A 25852-nucleotide genomic window follows, 5' to 3' on the forward strand; every position below is an offset into this window, starting at 1 on the left:
GGGGTTAGGTTCGGGGGGGGGGAGGCCCTAGAATCTAGTTCTGGGGGTGGTACTGTTTTGTCGTCTCACAAGGATTTGTGGTACTTGCTGCTGCTGACAGCGGTCTCGCTGGGGGGTTTTCTTTCTTTTTTTTTTCCCCTTGCGTGCAGCTCTCCCAAGTTTCTAGCACACTCTCGTGCCACCTCTGTGGCCATTCTTTTCTCTGGAGGCAAAATCAGGAACTGGACACATGGCAAGCTCCTACCGGCTGGGGGCCTTCACAGCAACTGGTGGCCTCACTCCTGCTGCAAGCATTCTTGCCAGCCTTGTCTAACACGTGTCAAATCGGCTTTGGGTACCCTACTCTTGCACCCAGAAGCACGTCAGGTGTGTCTGTGCAGCTCAGAAAGGGTTCAGCAATTCTAGAGTACACTCAAGTACTTGCCCCCGCAGTTGCGAATGGCGTGCTGACCCAAAAGCTGAAAAAGAAACAGCTGAATCTCGCCAGCAAGACTGATCTGCTGCTTCACTTGCCTGCTCACTACTAATGCACAAGGATGTCGCAGTAACCATTGCAGCCGCTGGCAGAGCCTTGCCTGAAGTACCAGGGTTTGAAAGGCATGAAGATGAGGTTACCTGGTCTCCTTATTGCTGGACTTCAGCGACAAGTTTGCGATTGCTATAGGTAGTTGAAGCGCTGTAAGCAATTACTGGGCTGACGCTGCTGCTTTTGTACGACAAAGTCAAGGGTTGAATATCTAGCAATACTAATAATTTTGCGGTCCTCTTTAAGTTGTACTCAGGGCTGGCTTGCCAGTGCAGACATGCAGAGAGGACTTAGAAACAGCTGTGTCCTCTCCATTTGCTTTGAAAAAGTTTAAGAGTATCCGTGCTCTGGCACGTAATATATTACTCGACGTTCACTATTTCTTAAGGCAAAACGACGTGTGGTGGTATGGTTGTGCGTAACTTCATATTGTGCTGTGATGACTAAGATGTGTAACTGCTTCTGGGATATAGCCGGGAGCTATTCAGGGTCACGGCAGCTAAGAAACTGCTAAAAAGCTATCTAGAGTAATGGAAAGTAGGGGGTGAGGAAGGTAAATATAGGCTTTGGATATACCTTTTTAATAATTATTTGCACTTCTCTTTCACTTTTCATCCAAGATCAAATGCTTTAAAAAAGAACTATTAAGCACTGTTTTAGAAATGAGGAAGTGAAAGCACAGAAAGGTGAAATATGTGATCTTACGCTATGAAATGAATCAAAAACAAAGGTGTGGAAATTTACAGAATGGTTTGCTTTTTTTCTAAATCAGATCCACTAAGATCGATGTTGATTTACATTTGGAATAATTATTTCCAAGCAGAGGAGGAATAAGAAGATTCAGTTGGAGTTCAGTTGGAGTTCTGGACTCCAAAAGAATAAAACACAGACTCTGAGGATACGTTTAATGGCAGACAGGCAAATTAAGACAATTACTTACTTCATTCTCAGTTTATGTCGCATGGATAAGGATATTCTAACCAGATTTGAGAAAATGCCGCTTTTTCTTTGCAAAATCTTTGACTTACAAAAGTAAATACAATGTCCTACCATTTGGTTTCTCGGGTGGTGACCATTCCACAGCCAGTTCTGTAGAGCTGATGGTTTCTATCATCGGCGGGTGTAGCCCTTCTGGAGGAGCTTGTGCAGTAATTACTGTTACTGGCTGGCTCTTTAAGCAGCCTCCACTAGTACAAGCTTGCACAGAAAAAACATACTTTGTAAATGGAATGAGATTCCAAATAGTTGCTGAAGTTTTTAGGCCTTCATACTGACCGCAAGGCTGAAGATCACCCAAGCTAGTACATGTCAAAATGTATTTCTCTATGGGCCCAGAGTCATTGGAGAGGCTCGTCCAGTAAAGTAAAACAGAGTGGTGGCTAACAGGAGAGACGGGATTTAAATGCAAGCTTCCTGGAGGCGCCCCAGATTTTGTTCTGTATGTCACTGAGGCACTTCTCGTAAAGCCATGAACATTGCTGGCTTGGACGTAATAGGAATAGAAGGTATACGGAGATAACACGGTATCGGTGAAGGTCTGAACACCTAAAACAAAGAGGCGAGAAGAAAATTGTAATGAGTCTAACACATTAAAAATAATCTTAATTTCCATACTTAAACTCTTTCCAGCCCTAATCCAAGATGCAAGATATTTACGCCTGTTTGCATGCTCTTGAGATCATTATGAACATTTTAACTTCTCAACTTTTTTATTTTTTAACAGGGAAAACTCCCTTCCCCTTTTCCCTTTATTATCTTCCACTGCCCATTGGCATCGCTAGAGAAATAATTTTTACAATGAATTTCTCCTAGTTCCTGCTTTAATCATGAACAAGAGTAATACAACTATCTTCTTTTTCCTCCTCTGCTTGGAAATAATTATTTCAAATGTAAATCAACGTCGATCTTAGTGGATCTGATTTAGAAAAAAAGCAAACCATTCTGTAAATTTCCACACCTTTGTTTATAATTAAACATTTACAGTAAAATTAATTTCTTCCTAATTTGCCAGATCGCCTAGTTCAGGCAGATGTGGCGATATTGCCTTACAAAGAATAAATAAGCAGATAACAGTTATGGGAAAAAAAAAATCTAAGAATTAGCAGAGAAGTCTGTTTTTAAAACCATCCGTCATGTGTAGTAACTAATTCTATTACCAGTATAACTTTGTTAGGGATTAGGCGATTGCCAAGAGTTGCTGGTCTAACTTGCGTAATAATATTTTAGGTTTTTGAAACTGAGACCGCTGCTGTTGTAGGATACTTTTGTGATGCCACAGATTTTACTGGTAAACGCTTTATCTTTTAATATATGTGCAATGGAGCTTTGTGAACTTGCACTTACATGCACAAATATTTGTGCATGAGAAAACAAGCATGCATGTATGCATGGTCACTTAATCCAGCTGATTTTTGCCCAGGAAAATGGAGAATAAGATAGTAGTATCCATTTATTTTATTGGTTCTTTACTCGGAAATCTTAAAGGCACAATCTGGTTGTCCAGCCATCGTATATCACCTTACTCATTTCTTTCAAAAAATCTTTTGAACGGATACTGGCACACCCAGTATAGATTTAAAAGTTCTGCTTTTCGGATCAAATTTTCTGACACAAGTGTCAGCATCCTTCATGTCTGCTCACACTGTATTCATCATATGGGCCAAGGCTGCTCAGATGAACCTCTATTTCCCCTTTGAAGAATTACTTTGCATTGGGATTTGTTCTCAGTGTTCACTTTACTGCAGAACTGCAAGATAACTGTGGATAAAAGACCTTCCTCTGTCCTTTAGTGTTTCATTGAGTACCGGACTCAAGTGAAGAGCTCAGCTGCAGTCAAAGTTTGTTGTAACAAAGAAGCCTGATTAAATAAGAGAAATTTACCATTTGGCAGAATCCTTCAGCCGTTCATAAAAGGAAAAGTCAAACACAATACTTAAGGTTTTGATCAGAAACTCTGCTTAAGTCTTTGACTTGCAACCTTGATGACCTTTAAATTGCATTTGAATACATTTCAATTACCAAAGCAGGAAAATTACCCTGGCAGATGGACCAAGGTCATTACCAATTTACTAACATCTCTACCTTCCCTTTTGCTGAAGCCCCTGTATCCTCTATGGCTTTAGAATAAAAAAATATTTTTTATTCTTCAGAGAGTGATGTAGCTTAATTTGTTTTAAATGCTAACCCAAACTGCAACAGGTGATGTAATTGTTGGGTGGAATACTTGAGAGGCTGTGGCACCTCTCCATTTTGATTTGCTATTGGAGGCCTCAAAACACAATAAATAAAAGTACAGAGAAGGACAGAAGCAGAAGGGTGACTCAAATGCACTGGCATCGCTCTAGAGAAAGACTCTGAAAAAATAAAGATCAAGTGAATCTCCAGTAAGAAGGAAGGAATGTCAGAGGTAGACTGAGAACCGAACTAGGGAAACAGTGACACAGAAAAGATGGGAAGCAAGAGTCAAACTCTCAGATTTGAACAAATGAACTCTTCACTAAAAAGAAGCCGTAAGAGGATTCCTCAAATCATCAATACTGATCTAACAGTCCAGTTAGAAAATGGGCAAAGAATGGGCACTATACGCCACATTAGACAACAAATGGTCTTTATCAAGTATGTTATGAGGGAGTAAAACATTCAATTACTCTTAAACAATACTTGTTTTTTAGAAAAGGAGACAGGAAAAAACATTCGGTAACAGTATTTTTTTTTTTCAATTCTTAGGTGGTTATTCTTAGTCTTACAAATAAAAGCAAACAAAGCTCGTATGTCAACATAACTTCCCCCACTGCTCTTGAGTGTGCCTCAGCAGGGACACTAGCTAGCTCAACTTGCCTTGTGCCTTTGGTGCATACGTGCATCCCATACGTGCAGAACGGATACTGAAGGTCATTTGGCAAAAGACACCCCCAACTGTAGTGAACTGCGGTTACTACTAACTAGGGTGGCCTTTACCTGGTAAAAACAGGTCCAGTCTTTTGAGCCTTCTTTCAGAGCTAATTATGCCAATTTTGTTTCAGAGTGAGGACTTAAGTTGTTCTGCAGTGAAGAGCTGTAGGCTTGGTACAGGTTGGCCAGCACCTTAATTATAGCTGTAATCTTAGTAATGCAGGAAAATTTTATTGTCTTCCCTCTTGGAGATATAAGTGGACTTAATCTTGTATCTCAATCAAGCTTAACAGAACATTAAATACAAGTGCTGTCAGTAGCCAACTTCTTTAATGAAGGCAGCAGTACATAAAGCTGAATTAAATTATTAATGAAATTACTCCTGCAGAACTCACACGACGGTAGAAACACTCTGTAAAAAGTGAGTAAATGTTAACATTTTCTAACAAAATATCCACTATCTCTGATTAATGGCAATCTAATCAGATTATACATTAATTTTGAATCATCTATAAATTGTCACGGAAGTAATTTATGTCATCTTTCAAAACCAGTACAAATTTGGCAAAGTACTACATGTAATACAGGGTCTTGATGTAATTAACGTCAGTGACTAAAATGCTCATGAAGTGTGTGTCCTTGGCTAAACACGGCACTGCCATGGTCTCAGTTTCAAGAGAACTGATGGGTCAGCACTTACTATTGTAACAGAAGTACAGGAAGGTTACTGTAGGCAGACCTTTGCAGTTGTTTTATATACTACTGTGCCTGCACAGAAATGAAATTATAGATATTTAATGTAACACCATAGACAGTGTGAAGATACAGAAACTGCAAAGTGTAAGCAGGATAAAAAAACCCCAAACAACCCTTATTTTTCCACAATCACGCTGAAGATTCAGCATTTCAAGATGTGACATCTGGGTATGCGGTGGGTTTTCTTGTTTGTTTTTTTACTTTGTTAGTGGCCATGCTCACAGTGGCGCCTGCACACCATGTTATAGCAACAATACCTATTGCATTTGCTGGGGTAATAATGATATTGGACCAGATTCCCAAAGGGAAACGTGCTGCGCCCCGGGAAGCTTCTGCTGGAGGCTGGCACTGGAGCTGCCACCGATGCTGGGCTCAGCTCTCTGCCTCCTTTGGAAGCTGCTCCATGGCTCAGAGAGTCACTACATAAAAATGCCAGGATTTTCTGTATCCTTGTGGCTTGCACACTCCCCTATAGCAGAATGGAAGAGAGAGGTCCCCTCCCTGCTCCACAGACTATATTTTGTTTCTATCCAGTAACTGTTTAAAGTAAATCTGACTTTCCAGTATGGCCCTGGCATAACTAAACCTGGCATAACTGGCAGCAACTAAACCAAACATATCCTACAGATGCTTCCAGCTTGTCTTTAGCATTCCCTAGGAGGCATCAAAGGCCCAGACCAAGTGGAGAACACCTCACTACTCCACTTTACCTGCGCAGTGGGCAGTAAAGGCAAGGGCAGATTTTAGAGGAAGAAAAAAATGCACAAATGAAGACGAGAGCATCTTAAAGGACCCCTAACTTATGCATGACAGACACATAGACTAAGACAGACAATCCTGGAGGGAAAAAGGGGGACGGGACAGAAAGAGCCATTTCCTCTAGACTGTGAAAGCAGGTAAATGCTGACTTTCTCTCATAGTTTCTCCTGTCCTCATCTCACAACCTTTCATCAGCACGAGATAAAGCTTGCGTATTTTGACTGTAATGCAGGAGCCAGCTTCACTAAGAGACAGATCAGCAATGCTTATTGCAAGGTAAAGACACCACCTTCGTGATAGTGAGTGATCATTACTTTTTAAACATGGACTTGACCTTTCTAAACTTGGCATAGGTCAAACAAATTGAGACGTGCCTAATTCATGGCAACTCCTTCTACATACAATACAGTGGATTTTTCATGCACTGCTATCACTAAAGAATTTACTGTCAGCTCAAGAAGCACAGAAACCAATGCACTGAAAGGATCTTCTAACACTACAGTGTTTCTGCTTCATGATCACTTCTGGCTCTTCCTTCTGTGCTACTGAGCTCTGTTCACAAACCCCAAAGAACTTGGTGTCTAAGCAGGGCTGTGAAAAAGCACATCACAGGGAGGAATGAATGCTGATCTACTACTGACCGACAGCAGGCATGACAGCCCAGATCTATTCCCAGTTCTGCTACTGACTTGCTACTTCTCTCTGTAGTAGCAAGTAAATTTGTCATTTGTAAAGCAACTGGAATCACAAAATTCTTCAAATGTTTAGGTCAAAAATATAATACAGGACAACAAAAGGATACACCTGTCTATTGCCATATTTTACTACTCAGAAACCTGGCAACCTACTGCAACCTTAAAGTTAGCCAAAGCAGGTTCAAATGACGTTACGAGAAGAAACCATGCTCTCTCTCTTCAGGAGTGGCAATTAGAAACGATGCAGGTTTATAAGGATAGGTGTTTTGGGACATTTCTGAGCAATTTTGTCCAACGTGTTGCCAGTGCAACACAGGTTTTACTGCAATAAAGGCAGGTGCTATTTAATTTTTTTTTTCCCAATAAACAGCATCATGATGTAAAATCTGCATCTTATCAAACAGGTTAGCTCATACAGCGATGTGCATCGAGCTCCATGACAGTGTCACCATCAGTCAACATCAGGCTCATTGGAAAGGATGCCTTAGGAACAACAGAATGATCTTGCTGCTACTAGGAAAGGCCTTTAACCCTGGCTGCTGTGATAGGGTCTGGGATTTTACTGGTCAGCAGAAAGCAGCAAGATGTATCAAATGCCCTAGCAAAGCTGTATGTCCCTTACAACTAAACTGTACACATCAGGTTAACACTATAATAAGGTTCAATCCCTGTTCTACGTAATTTTGCTGGTAGAAGTTACAAGACTATTCCTGCCATTACATACTGTTTCAATCCAGGGAAGAGTTTTACTGAACTGGTACAAAGCATGGATTTATGTGAGATGTCCTACTGGTACAGCCTGTGGGTATTCCTGTACTGGCGAAGGTGCCCCCTCCATAGATAAGGCCCCAAGCGTATGAATTGAGAATTACAGACAGCTGGACAGAAATCCCTTTGTGGTTTTCTTTGAAAACGATCTTTGTCTTTGAAAAGCGATCCTCCAAAGAAATCCCAGACTAACTCCAGACTTTCTTTAGGAAGTCATTAGTCCTTGAGAAATTTGGCATCTTGAAGTTACTCTGCATCCCTCAGGGCTAACCTCTTCTAAATGCGGTGGACCGGAGCTTAATTACTGTGGCTCTCACTCTAACTAGAGCTAGCCTCTGTCCCTTACACCAAGAGGGAACCATTAGTAATTTTCCCCCAGGAAGCACAGTTCATTATATGCTGCTGTCAAGTATAAAATAGCTTTTGGCTCCTTTAGATTTTCGTTTCGTTTTGTTTTGCAGCATGACACAGAATAAAAGGCAATGTGCATTGAACTGTTTATGTGATAAAAGACACGACTGCCACTACACAAGTTGAAGCAGCTCAATAGCTGAAAACAGCCGCTTCCTGAAGAGAACTGATGTGACAAAACTTGGACTCATTTTTTGAGTCAGGCAATAGATCTTCAGCCCAGTACAGAGCAGCATGTGTATCGAACGCAGGCTGTGTAAAATTCAGCATGCAGCTTACCCCGAATTAGCTTTTTGTGAGATGGCTTCACCGCTTGGAGAAGATTTCTTAACACCACCACCTTGATCATGTTTTCTGAGGCTATGAAAGCGTATGTGAAAGAAACAAGGCCGACTACAGTAAATGTAAGGTTTAATGTATCTGGGGTAAGCTCCTAGTAAAATTTTCACAGGACATAATAAGGCTCAGATTTAAATACTGTGGTCTTTGTAGAAAATGGGTTTACCTGAGAAAAGAAGATCCAGACATTTAAATCTGGTACTGACAAAATCAGTGGGGATTTTGCCACCAACCTTAAAAGACACAGGACTGGGTTGCCAGGGCGTGATGCTCTTTGTTGTATGGCAACGACCACTCTCAGCAGCTCAAGCAGCACTCAATAATTTGGGGGACTTGGCTTGAAAGTAGATGAAATATTGATGCCTACCTCACCCTGGAAATATACCATTTGCTTGCGATTGTTATTGGGGGACTTCACATCTATGAATACATGACAGGACCTTCTCTCATAATCCCCCTCCCCGTCCCCCAAACTATCCCCCAGACCTTCCCATCTGAGAAAAGGACTACTTTAAATATTTAAATAAATAGCGACACTTGAGTATTAAAATGATGTATCTCTCTAGTAAAATAGTTGGAGTAGAGGACAGGAAAATAAACAGAACTTTTTATCTACTTCAGTGAAAAAAAGCAGACAGTTTTGCATAGACAGATCAAAATACTTCTGTAAAATGAAATTGTTTAAATACAAATAACTGCCAGACTCCTGTAAAGTGTTAGATCTTCCACTCTTAATTTCATGAAAAGTGTTTAGAAAACAGAAGGTGACACTTGTGTCTGCTCTGAATCTGTAAATTTCACTCGAACAAACTTTGCTATAATTCCTCTATCTATCAACTTTTTCACTGCAGTATTTGGTTACCTTACAGCTACCAACTTATTTACCCACATGATCATTCTGTCCCACCTTTTCATCATCCCCGCTGTTCTTCTCCAAAACCTGTCAAGCTCTGCTATATTCTCATATTGGGGGAAGGCTGCAGGGACTGCAGAGCTCAACAGTAGCCTGAATATAAATACCAGAAGGTTGCCTGTACGTGAATACTGTGGCGTGTAAAAGAAGTTCCATCCAGGACTGATAACCACGGCAGGGTAAAGCAAAAGAAGGAAGTCCAAATAAAGTAACAAGTTGTAAAAGGAACAAGTTGCGGCAGGGATAGGAACAAATTCAGGTGGAACTGTCTATAGAGCAGATAACATAAGAGGAAGAACTGTCTGAAAAGCAGGACCTTATAGCAAAGCTGTCATGTCGAAATCAATGAGAAAAACTGGTGCAAAATAACACAACATCAGAGCGGGGAGAGCAGAAGGGCAAATGCTACTTTCCATAATGTGCAGATAGAAGTCTGCTATGCTGACTCAGAGCCATGCAATAAATCCATACATGCTTGAGCCTTATGCTTATGACTAATAAATGCATATATCCGATGCATTTATGAACTTGTGTATGGTAGGCTCAAGCACTGCAGAAACCCAACCTAGAACTAGATGAGTCTCCAAGCCAGATGCTACTTTTGGAGCCTTTTGCACCTACTTCCAAACCAAGTCATAGACAAGTTTGCATCTGTCAAGATGTGGGCGCAGCACAGCCTTGTACCATGGGAAAATGGCGTTCCCAAGAATGGACAATGCTCATGTTTGTTTTTTTCTGCTGCTGAGCTGATGTTTTCATTGGACTGTCACTGAGATAATGCCAGGCTCTCTCCTGGACAGTAACAGTCAGCTCAGAGATATGAAGATTGGATTTTGTTCCCTCCCTCTCCTCTATCAACATACAGTTAACGTGTAAGTGAACTGTAGTTAATATAGAAGTGAACTAAATTTCATCTGCCGTTTTATTGCTAGGCCACTGAAGCCTCATCCTTCTGCACCTATTCATGCTTGCTCCATGTCTTTTTTACCATTAATACTCAGTATCATCAGCAAAGTTGACCACCTAGCACAGGATGTGAGTAGGCAAGTAATAAGTGCCTCCCAGGCACCTGGCAAAAATTTCTTCTTCCCCAGAAGCAGGGAGAGAACAGGACAAAGTCAGAGTCATGTTTCCTTTATAGTCCAGTTCAGCTCTTGGGGAAGCCCAGTGGCCCCTGCTCCAGGCTGCATCTCTGCCTAGTCCAGAGCGCACAAGCAGCAAGCACTAACAAGCAAAGCAGAAGGGTGCAAAGAAGCCACAGCATATACCAACGTTATGGCTCTGTCCCGCAGTCCTGACACAAACTGTTTCAAATCAGGCTCCAGGCTGATTTACACTGGTGCTAAGTCACCCAATAACACTTACATATCAAAAAAGCACAACTGCCCTCATTAACTTGAATAGGAATTTCTGAAGAAGAAAAGAATGACTGGACAATTCCCATAAGACAAAAGGCCAAATCCTGACAGATGCAGTTGTTCCTCACCTCTGGGGCACAAACCAAAGTCCCCCCCATACTTCCCTTCCCCTTCTCCTCAGCTCCAACCAAATGCCAAGTCTTGCCTCTAACCTTTCAAAGAAAACTGCCAACCTGGTTGTATGTGCTTCAGCCCCATGCTTGGAGATGCCTGAAGCGTTTTGCCTGAGTCTTTTCTTCTAAGAATTGGCCTGAGGGAAAGTAGAAATAAAAACTCAAAAAAAACCCCAAAAAGCAAATGAAGAATTAATGGTCTTGTAGTGAGAAATCTGAGGTGCTCCTAACCCTGTTTGTATACATGAATTAAATTTCTTTCAGTATTAGTATTATACAGCAATGCTAATATTAGTCTTCAGCCTTCTCCTAATTTCACTGTATGAAAAAACCAAAAGTATGCAGTCCTATTTTAGCATGAGTAAGTGCTCAGGGTGCAGATGTATAGAAATATTTAGGCAGAAACTTAAATATTTTCATTCAAGATTACATTGCCTGTTGGTTCTTATTCAGTACCTGTTTTTAACTAGTAGGTGGGAAAACTGCTCGTAGTTATCTTGCAGCTCATCCCACTGGAGTAGATTTGTAAGCCACAGAGTTTCTAAAAGGTCTAGTGACTTTCTTCATATGTTAAAAGGGAAGGCTGTCCCAGGATGCCTAAGCAGAACTCACCGAGTCAGTGAGATGCATTAGAAGCCTCACTCCTTGACTTTGCTGGTCATTTAGGTACCAACTCACCTGTATGTGGGGCTTTGCTTTAGTGAATGTGTTTCAGGCATTTGAGATACTTTCAGTTTGGAAAAAAATATCTGAAAGAATTCTCCAAGAACCAAAACCTGCAGCCTGTTTGGAACTGTCTTTATAGCTTGTATCAGTCACCGATTAGGAAAGAGCAGTGGAGAAGATTGGCCAGCCTTGAAAAAACCACCACACACACAATGCTTTTTTCTGCTTTCAAAGATCTCTGGAGGTGGCAGCAGCAATCACCGTCAGACTCTCCTAAACGAGCAGCTCCAGGCTTTCTAGGTTTTGCTGAACACAGGAATACACCAACACAAACAGCCCCAGGAACCAAGACAGAACTAAATGATGGCTGTTCAGCAAGAAAAAAGATCTTTTCAGGAAAGAACACAAAAGTGTACAAAACAACCTCTACCCAAAGTTGTTGGGTACTCAACATTGCAGTAATAACGTAACAGTCAAAATAGAAACTGTATTTTCTATCCCTGAGAAAAAGAGGTCATTTCTGTTAGTTTTACGAATTCAGGTATGCGTTAGTTCAGCCCCTGCCTTGGATGGACTCTGCAGCCTGGCACACAGCATGCTGGTGCAGAGCAAGGATCAAGTTCCACATTAGGAGGATTTTTCCTCCACGTGATTTTACATGGTAAGTCCAGATTGTTCATCAGCCACCCACGGCTGATAGTCACCTTCCCAAAATCCTCTTTAATACTTAATTTTGCATTTTATAATTTTAAGCCAAGTCCATGCAGCAGGAGACCATGTTTGAAGAAGATAAAATGGAAAGCATAACAAAAACCAGCCTCCCCGTGTCCATGAGAACTCTTAACCTGAAAGATTCGAAACAATAATGCCTGGCACTTAAATATAGCTCCAACATCAAAGCGCTTCACAGACCCCACGTATGCTGCAATAAAAGACTTGGGGAATATAAAATGCTCCTCTGTCAGAACAACCGTGTCAGTAATTCCAGTTTAAATACTCCACGTCAGGAGACTTCCACCAGCTTCCCTGAGGGCTTACTCCCAATCTCAGATTTCCTGTAAATATCTTTCACACTCTGTAACTAATTGAGCAATTGCTGTGTGTAAAACTTAGCATCACACAGATTTAGACAGAGTATCCAAACGGACAGTGAGCGTGTGTAATACATACATCTGTTGGCAGAAAGCAGCCAGAGACTCTTACTGAAATCTGCTTCCACGGTAGACACGAGGGATCTTAGAGAGGGAAGAGGAGGTGCAGGCACAAGGTGTAATGCAGCAGAAGACACAAATATAGCAGTGGAAGGAGACACAAAGGAGGAGCAGTTCAGACTTAGGGCTGGAGATGCCAATGGAGCAAAACCAGTGGAAATCTGCATATGCTAGTGTAAGTGGTGTGGCACAGGGCAGGGTTAGACTTGGAGCTGGGGCACAGCTGGTAAGAGGAAAGATACAGTCCAACACTCAAAGTTATTTTTAATAGTTGCATCCCTGATTGGATGGAGATTAAGGAATTTATTTCAAATGAATTTTTAGCATGTAAATTACATTTTAATGCATTTTGCTTTTTAAACAAACTTGTTTAAAATTTAGTAAGAACCAATGATGACTTTCCTGAATACCTGAATTTTTTGTAATCTATTCAAATAATTTATATAAGAAATATTGCATTAGTGAATCGTGCTGTGAAGTTTAATAAGTTAAAAGGTGACGATTTTATATGAATGTAGAAATGGAATAAATAAGTGCTGTAGCTGCTGATGTCAATGCAATTATAAATAATGCAGCACATAATACTGTGACAGAAGTACCTGAGTGAACTCCTGCCCTATTTTAAGTACTTTTCTACCACAAATGCAAGTATTTTTTATTTTGAGCATGAAAATGAAGAAGTTTTGTCCTAACTAATTCTCAGTTTCCATTTTCTTGGGAGATATGCAGGAAGATTTTCTTTAAAGTAGCTAAAAGTTAGAAACACAATGTGAATCTAAAACCACTATTCTTTGCTTTCTTCTTCTCACCTACAAATGAAAACTGGCAGAGTGTAAGAGCCTGGTGCTAAAGGACTCAGTATGGGCCAGACTTTCTGAAGGTCTTAGATATCCAAAGGTGCTGACAGGTTCTTCGGTGCTATTGAAAATTCCCCTAAACACCAAGTCTCCTACTGTTATTACATTATTATTTGGTAAGAAAACCATGAATTTGTGTACTGACCATAAGAAATATCTTTTTTTCCTTCCTTTTTTTAGGAAAATAACAAATGCAACAAAAAATTAAGATTGAAATTAATTCCCTCAAGTTTCTTCCTCATCTACTGTAAGCATAAGGTCAAGCAAGGATGTAGAAACTCTCTGATCTTAATTAATTCACTTTGGACTGAAGTAGTCTTACCACTCTCCTTTTGTTTTCCTATTCTTGTTAAAATCCATGAACACTTAAATGACTATTAGACCTAACAGTACTCTAGAAACATTCATGTTTCAGAGAGATCTCTCTCTCAGTTTCACACTCTTCATCCCAAGCAGAGCCCATTTACCACTCATTGCTAGTACCTGCCTTCCAGGCATCTCTGCCTACCCCCGTCCTCCTCCCTGCTCAGGTCTTCGCCTTCCTGCCAGGGCTGCTGTGTCCCAGCACCTCCCCATCTTTGCCCAGGGGATTGCCAGTCCAATAAACCAAGACTACAGCAGCCCTGTGCTGCCAAGATGTAGCATTTCCTACGACTTTCTGCACCCTGCCTACGTGTACAGCCAATGGACCAAATCATTGCTATTGTGGCAATGCAGAGCAACGCTAAATCCATTTAAAAACCCAGCCTTTAGGGGTGTATCTATCCCTCCTTTTTTTTAAAAATGGGACCTCCGGTCCTGCCCTTACTCTGCTTTGTACTAAGAAACTTCTCTATCAAACCGGTTCTGCCACAGACTGAACGGTGTATAAACTCACAATCTCTTTGCTTTTATCGCTGTTACTGTCCCCTGCTCTTCAGTTAAATCCATTCATGGTAACAGGACACACTACACTTTCTGCTAAAGTTCATTTTAAAAAGTAATGCAGCGAAACCACTGAAGACCAAGTCAGTATCTATGTATACAGAAATGCACGATGTTTTTATTCATACCGAGGAACAGTGACTCGGTTGGATCAAGGTATCAGGTTATGTTTAGGGAACAGGCATGAACTACAGCATCAGGCAGAAAGCTGTATAATTTAAGTCTGAGAGGAAGTTCTGTGCATCTTCTCAGCACTGAACAGCAGATTTTGATATTCTCCTACAGCATATTTGAAAACAGTAAGTCGATTTCCCAATATAACAGTATTGATATTTACAGAGTTTTAAACATGAGAAGCTTTTCACAGAATTAACCCATACGTCCAAAACTTCCTTTTTCCAAGCATAAGAACCATAAATATATGAATTGCCTTCCCCTCCTTCTCATATTCTGAAAAGCACAAATAAAAAATTTCCTAAATTTTCAATGCACCTTTTTCATTTCTGATTTCAAGAAAGAGTAACAAACCTCTGAGTGTTGACACTAAGTAAAATCTTTCTTTGCTTCACACAATTTGTCTTATGACTTGCATGGGTGTAGTGATCTTTCTCTATTCAGATCAGAAGCAATGTCCAAGCATTGTTTTAACCTTGAAGCTATGAAAAATCAAAAAGCTCATGTCCTCCTTCCAGTGGTAAAAAGCGTCCGTCCTACTCCTATTGGGTTACAAGATGCTAAACAATAAAAATCACACCATTTTTAACATCTGGTCTCCGCTTATCACTACATTACAAGATGGTTTTAGCAGGAAAAAATGATGATCTCAAAATCCTGAAAATAAGCAAACTCTCCTTTCACTGCACAGACCTCTGGCACAAGGAGACAGTAACATTAAAATGATATAAGTAATAATGTAACAAAGGGGATTAGAAGATGGCTAAAATATAAATAATGTTCAGACTTCACAACATTTACCTAAGTGCTTATAATACAATATTAGATGATATAAAACTTCTGCCTTTTTTGTGTCATTGCTCAAATTTTCTTACAAAACAGCTGAAGCTTTTTCATAAAATAATTTCAAAGAGAACTTTTGTTTCAGTGAGGAGGTATAAATATGACAAAATACAGCCTCTTTATCCATCTTCTGGGAAGTGATAGGTGATACTTCTTAATTCAGTTATGGAAGAGAAGTGTACTATTTAGCTTATTTAAAACTCATAATTAGATTTTGATTAAACAGCCCAAGACTTGAAATGTAGTGCTCAGACACCTGTAACTTTTAAGAATGTTGCTTTAAAATATTTTTGATCAAACTTATTAGATTTTTTAAACAGCCCAAGACTTGAAATGTAGTGCTCAGACACCTGTAACTTTTAAGAATGTTGCGCTAAAATATTTTTGATCAAACTTAGTAAAGACTATTTTCCTCAATAATGAGTGGATCTCCACAATCAATGCTTATTACCTATGTTTGTTTGACCAAATTCATATAATTTAAGGTGGTCTCTGCATGAAATGCATGAAACTGGCTTGTGAGAAAAGTTCAGCTAGAAAGCTGAATCTCAGCATTTTATTTCCAAAAGCCAGAGTTCCCACGTCAGACAGAAGGTCTGAAGCAAATCTGGAGAATTCTGTTTATAATAAATGGAGGCAACCAATAAATATTACTGCAACTAGTCAATTGTGTGACTGGAATGTCAAAGTTCATAGAATACTGGTAGTTAAATTGCCTCACTGAACAGAAATTATGTGGATTTGAAAGGATTATAAAAGGATAAATTATCCCAGCTGTTCTCATTCTCTTAAGTCACTTTTATTAAAATATTTGCTGGAGGCAGTGTTGTCCTGATGCTTAATTTTCACAGGCACTTTACAGCCACGTATAACAGTAGAGCTCTTATTGAATGAATATTGTTTACATATGGCAGCAAATACAGACAATCAGTATCATTTTTTTTCTCTTTTTCGGTATCAAATCACGGGGTTACTGGTCTTAAAGTTGATTTTTTTTAAAAACATATTATTGGTGAATAGGCATGCAACTCATGTCTGTCCTGTTTGAGGAGCAATGTACTGTACTGATTGCTAGTTATTATGCACTTGCAATGTTAAGCTTTTTATTACTTTAATTCATCTATTTAAACTGAGAGTTTCATTAACACCATTAGAAATGAACTACCGAAAAAAGGGCAGGAACAGAAGTGAGAGAGGTGCTGATGCTCTGACCTTCAGCACTAGCGCACACGGAAAGAAAAAGTGGCAATACCTTGTGATGCCACGTACACTTGCGTTTCCTCCCTTACACCGTTCTCTAGATAAAACTGTGATCTAGATTTCTATTAGATAAAAAAAAAGAAAAAAGAAAAAGAAGAAACTGGATCAAGAATTTTTCTTTCTTTCTTTCCTCTTACGACCTTGTGTGAAAGCTCATTACCATCTACCAGCTATTTTTGTAGGGAATAAGCTAGGGATGCTCTTCAGTTCTTAAAAGAAAAGTCTACCTGGTATTAATCAGTATTACCTGGAATGAGATCTCATCACAAATAACAGCTGAAAGAACAAAAATGAGCTGCTTTCTCATTAGTGGAGAAAGCCTCTGCCACCTGAGTTTGAAACAGATGAGCATGTGCCTGCACTGTTCCACCTCTTGGGTTGACAAACAGCTTTTTCATCTCCAAATCAGATGCTGCATCTAATTTGCCATAACTCGAAAATCATTCAAGTGTGTGCACGCGTGTGCATGTGGACATGTGGAGATTTTCTTTTAAACCTGAACAGCTAGATACACTCTGTTATAAGAGCATTTAAGCATGTTTACTGATTTTAAAAAGTGCCCAGCAATCCTGAAGAGTGAAACAGTCTTGCTTTTCCTTCTCTGATAAGGTAATACACTGTATTTTAAAGTGCAAACCATAACAAAAATATTTTGTGTATTCACTACTACATTAAAAAAATATATGCTCAAACACACAGCAGCAGGGTGAAGTGGTAGCAGGATAAAAAAGCCCCCTCCTTCTCAGTTTAGATCTTTTGTTATATTAACCACATTCATTACATATTCAAGGGGATTTTAATGGATGCCAGACCAAGAGAAATAACTTCAATTACTTTAATTAGTTTTCCTTCAAAACTACATATAAAAATGACAAATAGGAATGATGAAACTGATATCCATATACTTGCCTCTTAGTCCTCAATGAGCGTGGGTTTCGCTCTCTCTCCATTTTCTTTTTCCTTTCAGTTTTATTTTATTTTATTTTTTTATTAAAACTGCAGCATGGAACAGATTGTCCCAAAAAGAACTATCATTCTTCTATGTCACTGTCAGGGATACTGTATTCTGGTAAAACCAACAGTGAGCAAGCAGCTGTGTGGTGCTCAGTTGCTGGCTGAGATTAAACCACGACAATATATGTTTACCAAGGAACACCTGCTTTTAACTGGGACACTTCTTATGATCAAAAAACCCAAGATCAAACCAGGAAGACAATGCTGAAGGCTTTTTTTTTTCCCCAACGCTTTCCTCTTCCTGTGTATTTTCAATCTTTTCTGTGATAATTATACTAATCTTTTTCATGTATAAATACACTGAGTTTTGATTACAACTCAGAGAAAATGGATCTCATTATTAAATAAAAATACACCATGTGTTTGGTTTTTTTTAAAATGTCCTACTTCTGAATATCCTGCTTGGATGCTTGTGGGAGGAACAGGTCAAGGAAGCTGTTCAACATCCTTTGCTGAGACATTTTAATGAGACAGGCAGCAGTCAATGCAATGCTGTCACCTTAACACACCAAAACTGCTTCTGCGGCATCAAAAAAAATTGAAGCTTTTAGCTACAGTCTCAGTGTGCTGCTTTCTGGTGAAGAAAAACTGCGGTTTGATGCCAGTTAGCACCATGGTGCTGATGAGTGTGCTGGTTCATCAAAGGGACCTGGAGGGAAGCTGAGGGCTGCAGCAGAGCCAGCGACTGATTTTGCCCCCTGAAATACTCACTGGTGTGAGTGATCACAGCTCCTCTGCTTTAGGACTTGAGCCTGGCCAGCTTCTCAGCAGCTCCAAGTTCTTTGTTTCTTTAAAAGCCCGATGCCTTCATGAACATTTTGCTCTCCAGCAGGCACAGCTCTGGCTGCTGCTGTGTGATGCTGAGGCAGGCTGCAGCCAGCTGCGCTGCCAAATGCACTGATGGACACATGCTGCTCCTGGCCTCCCCTTCATCCGCTGCACATGTGCCTGCTGCCAGTATGGACTTACTGACCAGGTCACTGCTTGTTTTGGGGCATTTTGAAGCCAGCGTTAAACTGACTTTTTGCATTTGAAGGTAGGGAAAACAGCTGACTGACCGAGAAGTGTTATGACTTCATATTTTAATTAAATATTTGTATGCAGACAGCAACAAAAGAACACATCTATCTGCCAGAAAATTAGCAAAGTGAGGATAACAAGATGTAAGAATCAGAGAGAGTTCAGTGAGCTTGAGACCTGCTGAAATCCTTCTTCATCGAATGATCATTTAATGCCCTGAACAGGTAAGAAATCAGCCAGCTACTTAAGTCAGAGCTGAAGGCACACAGTAGAAACACTCACCAGCCATACGCAGCATTGCAGAATATGAGATAGTAAGAAACCAGTTATAGACAGATATACTTATATTTCCCTATATGCCTGTAACTGGACCAATATCTAATTTTGTGTCTCCTACAGAGCTACTAGAAATTGGTACATTTTGCTACAGACTGAATACGACCAGCTGTAAAACACCGAATTGGTTGCCAATGGTTAAAGAGGCAAAGATTGCTGAAGGACTGCAACTGGAGGAGGACTACAGGTGACCCGCTGCTTTTGTAGCCTGCTGTCTCCATCCAGGACTTCTAATTCTTTGTAATCCTGACCGAAATTCTCTCCCTTTGAAGAATCTGATGCTCAACTTGCAGGAAGAAATGTTCAAACTTAACAGGCACAAGTATGTTGCAGTAGGAGCCCACTGAAATGTCCTGGATTCAACACAAGGTATTTAGATACTAGTAGCTGGCTGAGAACTCTTCTGACCCAAAATATACTGTGACACTGGCTCTACAACTTTAGACAGGGAGAGCCAAATTTATACAAACCTTCTGGTGTGGTTTCTCTTTAAAAAAAAACAATGAAACAGAACCTTTTACCATTTCCTACAGAAGGAAAAAAAATAAAATCCCTGCCCCAAAAATCTTGAAGCACAAGCTAAGATTTTATTTTTCAATTGAAAGAATTCAAGTCTAAATGAAACTTAAGTCAAACACATCTCCCTGGACCCTATATGACAGGTCAGGAAAACTAACTGGGTTTTGACTGGTTTTATCCCATATTATGACAGAAAATTTTTTGCAGACTCAATACCTCCCCGAGACAGAAAAAACATTTCCTGTGGTCTGGTTTCCAAGAAAGACTTTGCTGGATTAGGATAAGTCTAACACAGGATGCTGGCCAAAGATTGTCCACTTGAATTGAAAGAGTGCCCACTGCCTATCAGGAGGAGAAAAATTCAGGACTGTTACCTCCAGCCTTATGCTATCCCAAAAAGTCCAGATAACTGCTACAAACCTGGCTGTCTGCATCCAGGCCAAAGCATTTGCTGTTGCTGCAAACGTGGCTCCAAGAAGCCAAGCAGTCAGTGCTTGCCAAAGCACAGAGAATGAAGTGTTGCAACTGTCCTATCTGATTGATCATGCAGCTCTTTCAAAGCTGTTCCTTACTCCTCTTACATCGCAGCCCTAATAGAGAAGCTTTCGCAGTGCTCGCTTCCATCAAGGATATAAATAAACGCGACAAGCTTTTAAAAGCAACCTGTTAGCACTGTCTCTGCATTAGCAGACTATCATGAAGAAATGGCCTCAAGCTTTTAAAGATGAACTAAGAAGCGCCTCTTCAAAGTACTAAACTGTTCAAATGCGAGAATTTAACTCCTGCTTTGTGATGCTCACAACACTGTGTGTTAAGCATGAATTGAAAAAGGCCTTCAGTTTGCAGCTATGCCATTTCCACTCTGTCCCCCAGCAGAAGCTTGGGAGTGAGGATTCCTCACAAAGGACTGAAAATCCTTCACATTCTTTTACATGGCTCTAGCAGCAAAAAGAATAATAATAAAAAGAAGCTTTACAATAGGCGTAGAGTCTTGCAGCTTTAACGGGTCTTTTATATTTACAGACCTTTAGACTCTAGCACTGTATTTTCAGTGGAGACAAGACTTAGGAGGACTAGCTGCAGTGCAGTGACAAAAGCAGAGCAACAAGGCAATGCACTAACTCTCAGCTGTACTTTGTTTCCAGAAAGTGAGGCGGCCTCGCTGCAGGGCTTGATGACTGTATAAGCAATCACCTACATGGGCACTGAACTGAGCTCTGATGAACAGGTGGGTACCACCACATTAGGGAACCGCTGATACAGTCCATTATTAAAGTACAGGCCCAGTGCTGCAATCCACAAACATGCAGGTGCGTGCACGATCAATGTGCTCGTCACCTGAAGCTTTTCTCAATCCTGTCTTGAAGACACGCTTTGATGACCTTAATAAAAGAGCTGACCTTAAGAGAAAACAAGAACAGAAACTGCTATGAAAGACAGCCACAGGCACACAAAAGCTTCCTGTGAAGCAGCGTTACTCATAGCCAGCTGCTCACTATGAGCATCATCACTCTCATCGGCTTGTGACTCAGCAGCACCTGCTCCCCATCACTTTCCTGGAGGATACGTAACGCAGCACCATGCTCAGCAGCCCTCTTAAGCATCCAGCCGTTTGTGGTAGGACCTAGCCCACAGGATGTATTGCATGTCAGCCAGTATGCCCTGCTAAATATAAGCATGCCTTGTACTAGTGCCTATACTATTCATTTTGCATGTGTGCAGAAGACACTGAACAGTTATCTCACTAGAGCATCACGTCTAAACAGAATCAGATTTGAGCAGAATTAGTAAAGAAAACTTTGAGGATACTTTAGGAATTTTAAGTTTTTAAGGATTCAGTAGGTAATACTTTAATCTCTGTGTAGTCCTGTACCATTGTTTCAGTTCAAGTGCATCTCTGCAAAGGTGCATACACAGAAACCACATATGACTCTACTATTCAACCCAAAAGTTTCTCTTATTTTGATTGTAAGACCATGCAAAACTATTATACCTGGTGTTCAGCTGAAGCAAATAGGAATAATTTAAGAATCCCATGTGGGATTTCCACACAATAATAATTCACATGCATAGTACAGTTCTTAAAGAGTGCTCTATTCCATACATCAATGGCTGCAATTCCTATAGATGTAAAAAGTCTTGACAGAGAACAGGTTTACTGTACTTTCTGACTACTTCCAGTGGTAATTTACCATCCATCCAGTAAAGTTATGATAAGCCTAATGTCCTGTTGCTTATTAATTATCAGCTCAACAAGCCATTTAAGCAGGAAAGAAATGCACAGCAAGCTGCTTCCTGCCATCCCACTTATTTGCTGTAACAAATGGTTGCAGAGTTTACCACACATCACATTGAGCAAAGGGGCAGGATTCCTGAATACAGCATTTTCTATTCAAAAGGTTGAGTGTGCGGTGCCAGGCACGCAACAGCTCCCTCCCTGTTCCAGCGAGGGCTTCCTAACTTCTCATTTCTAGGTATTAGAGAACTTCTGCAGCATAGAGAACTCCTTGGATACCAGTAGGAATTAGAGAAAATTAAAATTGTGCCTATTCTTTTCCTCTGCCTCATTAAGTGCAGTAAGATTTAAATACTGGGAACCACACACTGAAGACAACACAACAGAGGTTTTCCTACTCTCTGAGAAACCATTCTTTCACAGATGTGGTCTTTATTTGACAAGCTGTCTACTGAGCAAGAGATCAAGCAAATCAGACCAGAGTCAACTTTCAATTAAACTCAACAGCTTTTCTTGATTCATGTAGGACTTGACTCCAAGCATAAGACATCTGGCACAAGCTTTGGATGCTAGGATGTCATGTTTACTTATTTTTCCCCTTTGAATACACACAGGTATACGTATATGGAAGTGGCATGAGATAATTTTGTTAAAACCCCATTTATTTATTTAGTGCTTTCACTTTCCACCATTCATTATTGCTGCTTAAAGTACCTCATCTCAGGGAGAACCTTATTAGAACCCAACGATATAACATATGGTCATGTTTGCTGCTCTGTACACAGACTATTTTGACAAAATAGCAGAATCATCACAAGACATAAAAAGCATAGGTTCAGAAGGTGAGTTTTGTTATGCAGGTATGCGAATCTGTTTTTTTTTTATACTCATCCTATACAGAGTATTTTGCTCAGAATGACTGTGGCTTGTGCCATAACTGTATCATGCATTTTCTTATAATACGGCTATGCAACCAAAGCCGGATGAATGCAGGGTAGTCTCCATCTTACATGTGACAATGAGAAAACAACCCTGCCCCTAATGTTCTGCATGAGCCTATTTTCTATCACTTGTCTATATAGTTCCCTATAGTTTAGGGATATAACAAGGTCTCATCAGAATCAACAGCTTACATGATCAGCAAAAGCTTTTGTGCTATACTGTGTATATATCACTTTAACTGCAAAATTCAAACCGGGGTAAAAGGATGGAGCATTAGACCAGAATCAGAGAATCTGATTTCCATTTGTGGCTCCGCTACAGTCTTGATAGGCAACACAAGACAAATCATTCACCTCTGTGTGAAGTCTACTGAAAGCAGGACTTCTCTGCAGGAGTGGAGAAAACCAGAAAGTTCATGTAAGTAACATCTGCAAAATGCAGGAAGGTAATGGGCTAACGGCTCTCAATCTTTCAAATAAACAAGGTGATGACCAGAGCCCAACTTTGTTGAATATTTTTTCTCTTCTCATGAAATGACCAGACTGAAAATCCCAAAACATTTTTGGCAGAGCAAAATTTACAGGCCATATTTGTTATTAAACAAAACAAAACAAGGAAACCCTACTGCTCTTAAAATAGCACTAGGAATCAACTAAAAATGATGTACTTAGGAAGGAGAGAACTTCACGCACGTAGAAAGGAATACATTTCCCCTACGAGAGAGAACTTCACACCGGCACGTAGAAAGGAATACATTTCCCCTACGGCCTCTGCAAGTCCATTCAAGTACTCCTGATATGATTACTTGCACCTTCAAACTTCGTATTTTCTTTCTTTCTTTCTTGAGCTGGAAATCAGCTCCAAGATAGAGACAAACAGGAATAGTAATGCTGAATTTCTAGCTGAAGCTATTGGAGTCAAAATGTCTACCTTGGGAAAACTAGATTTTTTTTTTTTTTTTGAAACCCCAAGTCCTGGAGTAGCATACAAATTTCAGCTTTTCATTGAAACTAGAGTTTGCATTCAGCCTTCATATTTGTAGAAAGCTACCTGAAACACAGCTGGACTGCAGCCAAAGCCAATAAATCAAAATTATGATAGAAAATGCAAATGAAGCAAAGCTCTAAAATTATTTTTAAGGCATTAACACATTTTTTGTGATCAGACTTCTGGTATTTTGCTATTCACATTTGGCAATCCTGAGGAGGAGATCCAAGTGACACCAGTTCACAGTCCACTGTAAAATGAGACTGTCTTAATCTGTGGCCAAATCGGTTCTTTTGTGACATTTTTGCTTTAACATTTAATAGTGCTTGCTCAGGCAAGGAGGGGAAGGTAGACGGGGACTGCCTCAGCCATTTGAAATAATCCCTACAATTTTAGTCTTTATTTTAAATCACTACCCTGAAAATTCAAGGTAGTGACTTTGGAAAGTAATACAACAAAAAAAAGAGAGGCTGTTCTTCAGGAAAACCAGACTAGTACATTTAGCAGGCAAAACAGTCAATAACAGAGGAAGGGAAATTGTATAATTTTGTTTTACATCACATCATGTTTCCAGCTGAATTTATAATTAGCTACAATTTATTCAAATTTGGCCTTTACTGGATTTAATAAACTACGATGTTCCCTACTGCCCTTTAACAAAACTGCATGGCAAGAAGTAATGGAGTTAATGAGGGACCATAATGAAAATAGTACTAGACAAGCTGATAAACTCATCCGTACATCATGATACAGCTATTTTTTTCCCAAAGCCTGATTTTGCTCAATTAGAGAAGAACTGGGAGAAGTGCTGAATGTTATTGGAAAGCCATTGTCAAATACTATAAAATAAGACACGAAGTTTGGCTCACTAATACAATTCGCATCCAAAAATCAAATGCTAGGGAAGCGAGGGTTTCAGCAGGGTCAACTGCTACACCTGAGTTGGCAGAGAAGCACCAGGACAGCAGTCACTGCTTCCTAAGCTCCAGTTCTGCCAAGTGGCATGGCCGCCTGCCCATCGCTGCCTGCCAAATGTATGCTGCTACTAATTATAACTAGTTCAAATACGAATGAGTAAAGAGAAGCAGGGAGCCCATTATTACAGAGAAATACTACAAAGCACGGCCTTATTTTACCTACATGAAAGACAGATTTTTGTCACTCGATAGCAGCATGAGCAGAATCCCACTAATTTCCACATAGCAAATCCAGTGACACTCAGCAACAAAACTCCTGCGGCTCCTACTCTTTCTCTCAGAATAGATTTATTAGTTAGCTGCTACAGTGAAGTCTCCTATTCCGTGCTTTTTATCAGCTGTGGGTTCAATATACTGAATATTGGGTGGTCTTGTTCTGTTTTACCCAGTAACTTGCTGAATTCTGTAATAAATGAGTAACTCTTTGCACTCTGAGTCTTACGGATCTAACTCTTGCACCTAGTTCCAGCCACTAAACACTCACCAGTGTTTCCACGTATTCAATTTCTCCTCGTCTGTAGCTTCTGCAGTTTGAGTCTCATTTGAGGATGAGAGAACCAGTCCCCTGTCTAGCTAGGGACAGAGAAGGAAGACACTCAATGTGCTGCGTGCACATTGTCAATACATCTTTTTCTTTGATTTTCTACAATGAAGGAACAATTTCTACAAGGCTCATTTCCTCCATCAGACTCAGAACTATGTAACAGCCCTTACAACCTTGCAATTGTATCTTGTGGGTAAAACACAATCGAGACAGAGACAAAGGGCTTCTCCAAGAAATGTTTCCAGGGCGATACCGTGCACTACAGTCCTGCGCTACAGCGATTGTCCATTCTGCTGACTCTAAGCACATAAACACAGCATTCCACCAATTACTTACAACAGTACAGACACAGTGTTGAGACACTCGGTGTCACTGCTTTTCCTCAGCTCCTTCCTTTATAGGACACCAGGGCCACTGTCCTGCTCTGCACCTTCCACTATGCCACCATTTCTCTCCCTGTCCTCAGCACTTGACTTGATATGACCATCAGGAGCTGATACTGCCTGTCGTAACAGGACCTGCATTTAGCTCATCCCCCTGTCTCTCAGAACTTCTTAATACTACTTCAGCCCTTACAGCAAGTCTGCACAAGCCCAGGATGCAAACTCAAGGTGTATCTACTGGGTTTGTGTGGCAAGGTTTTGGTAGTAGTGGGGCTACAGGGGTGGCTTCTGTGAGAAGCTGCTAGAAGCTTCCCCAAGTCTGATAGAGCCAATGCCAGCTGGCTCCAAGACAGACCTGCCACCGGCCAAG

At 40.3% G+C, this 25852-nt stretch overlaps 1 protein-coding gene across 1 annotated transcript in view; it reads right to left on the bottom strand.

Moving 5' to 3' along the window:
* Positions 1-25852, bottom strand: part of HHAT (hedgehog acyltransferase) — a 156964-nt gene that overhangs the window by 1058 nt on the left and 130054 nt on the right. The window contains exons 13-14 of the mRNA XM_009279631.1: positions 1802-2071; positions 1577-1723 (exon numbers count right to left, since the gene is read on the bottom strand). Of these exons, the coding sequence (XP_009277906.1) occupies positions 1577-1723; positions 1802-2071 (417 nt within the window). The remainder of the gene's footprint in view (positions 1-1576; positions 1724-1801; positions 2072-25852) is intronic.

Source organism: Aptenodytes forsteri, unplaced genomic scaffold (assembly GCF_000699145.1).
Source record: "Aptenodytes forsteri isolate BGI_AS27 unplaced genomic scaffold, ASM69914v1 Scaffold195, whole genome shotgun sequence".
Classification (NCBI taxonomy): Eukaryota; Metazoa; Chordata; class Aves; order Sphenisciformes; family Spheniscidae; genus Aptenodytes; species Aptenodytes forsteri.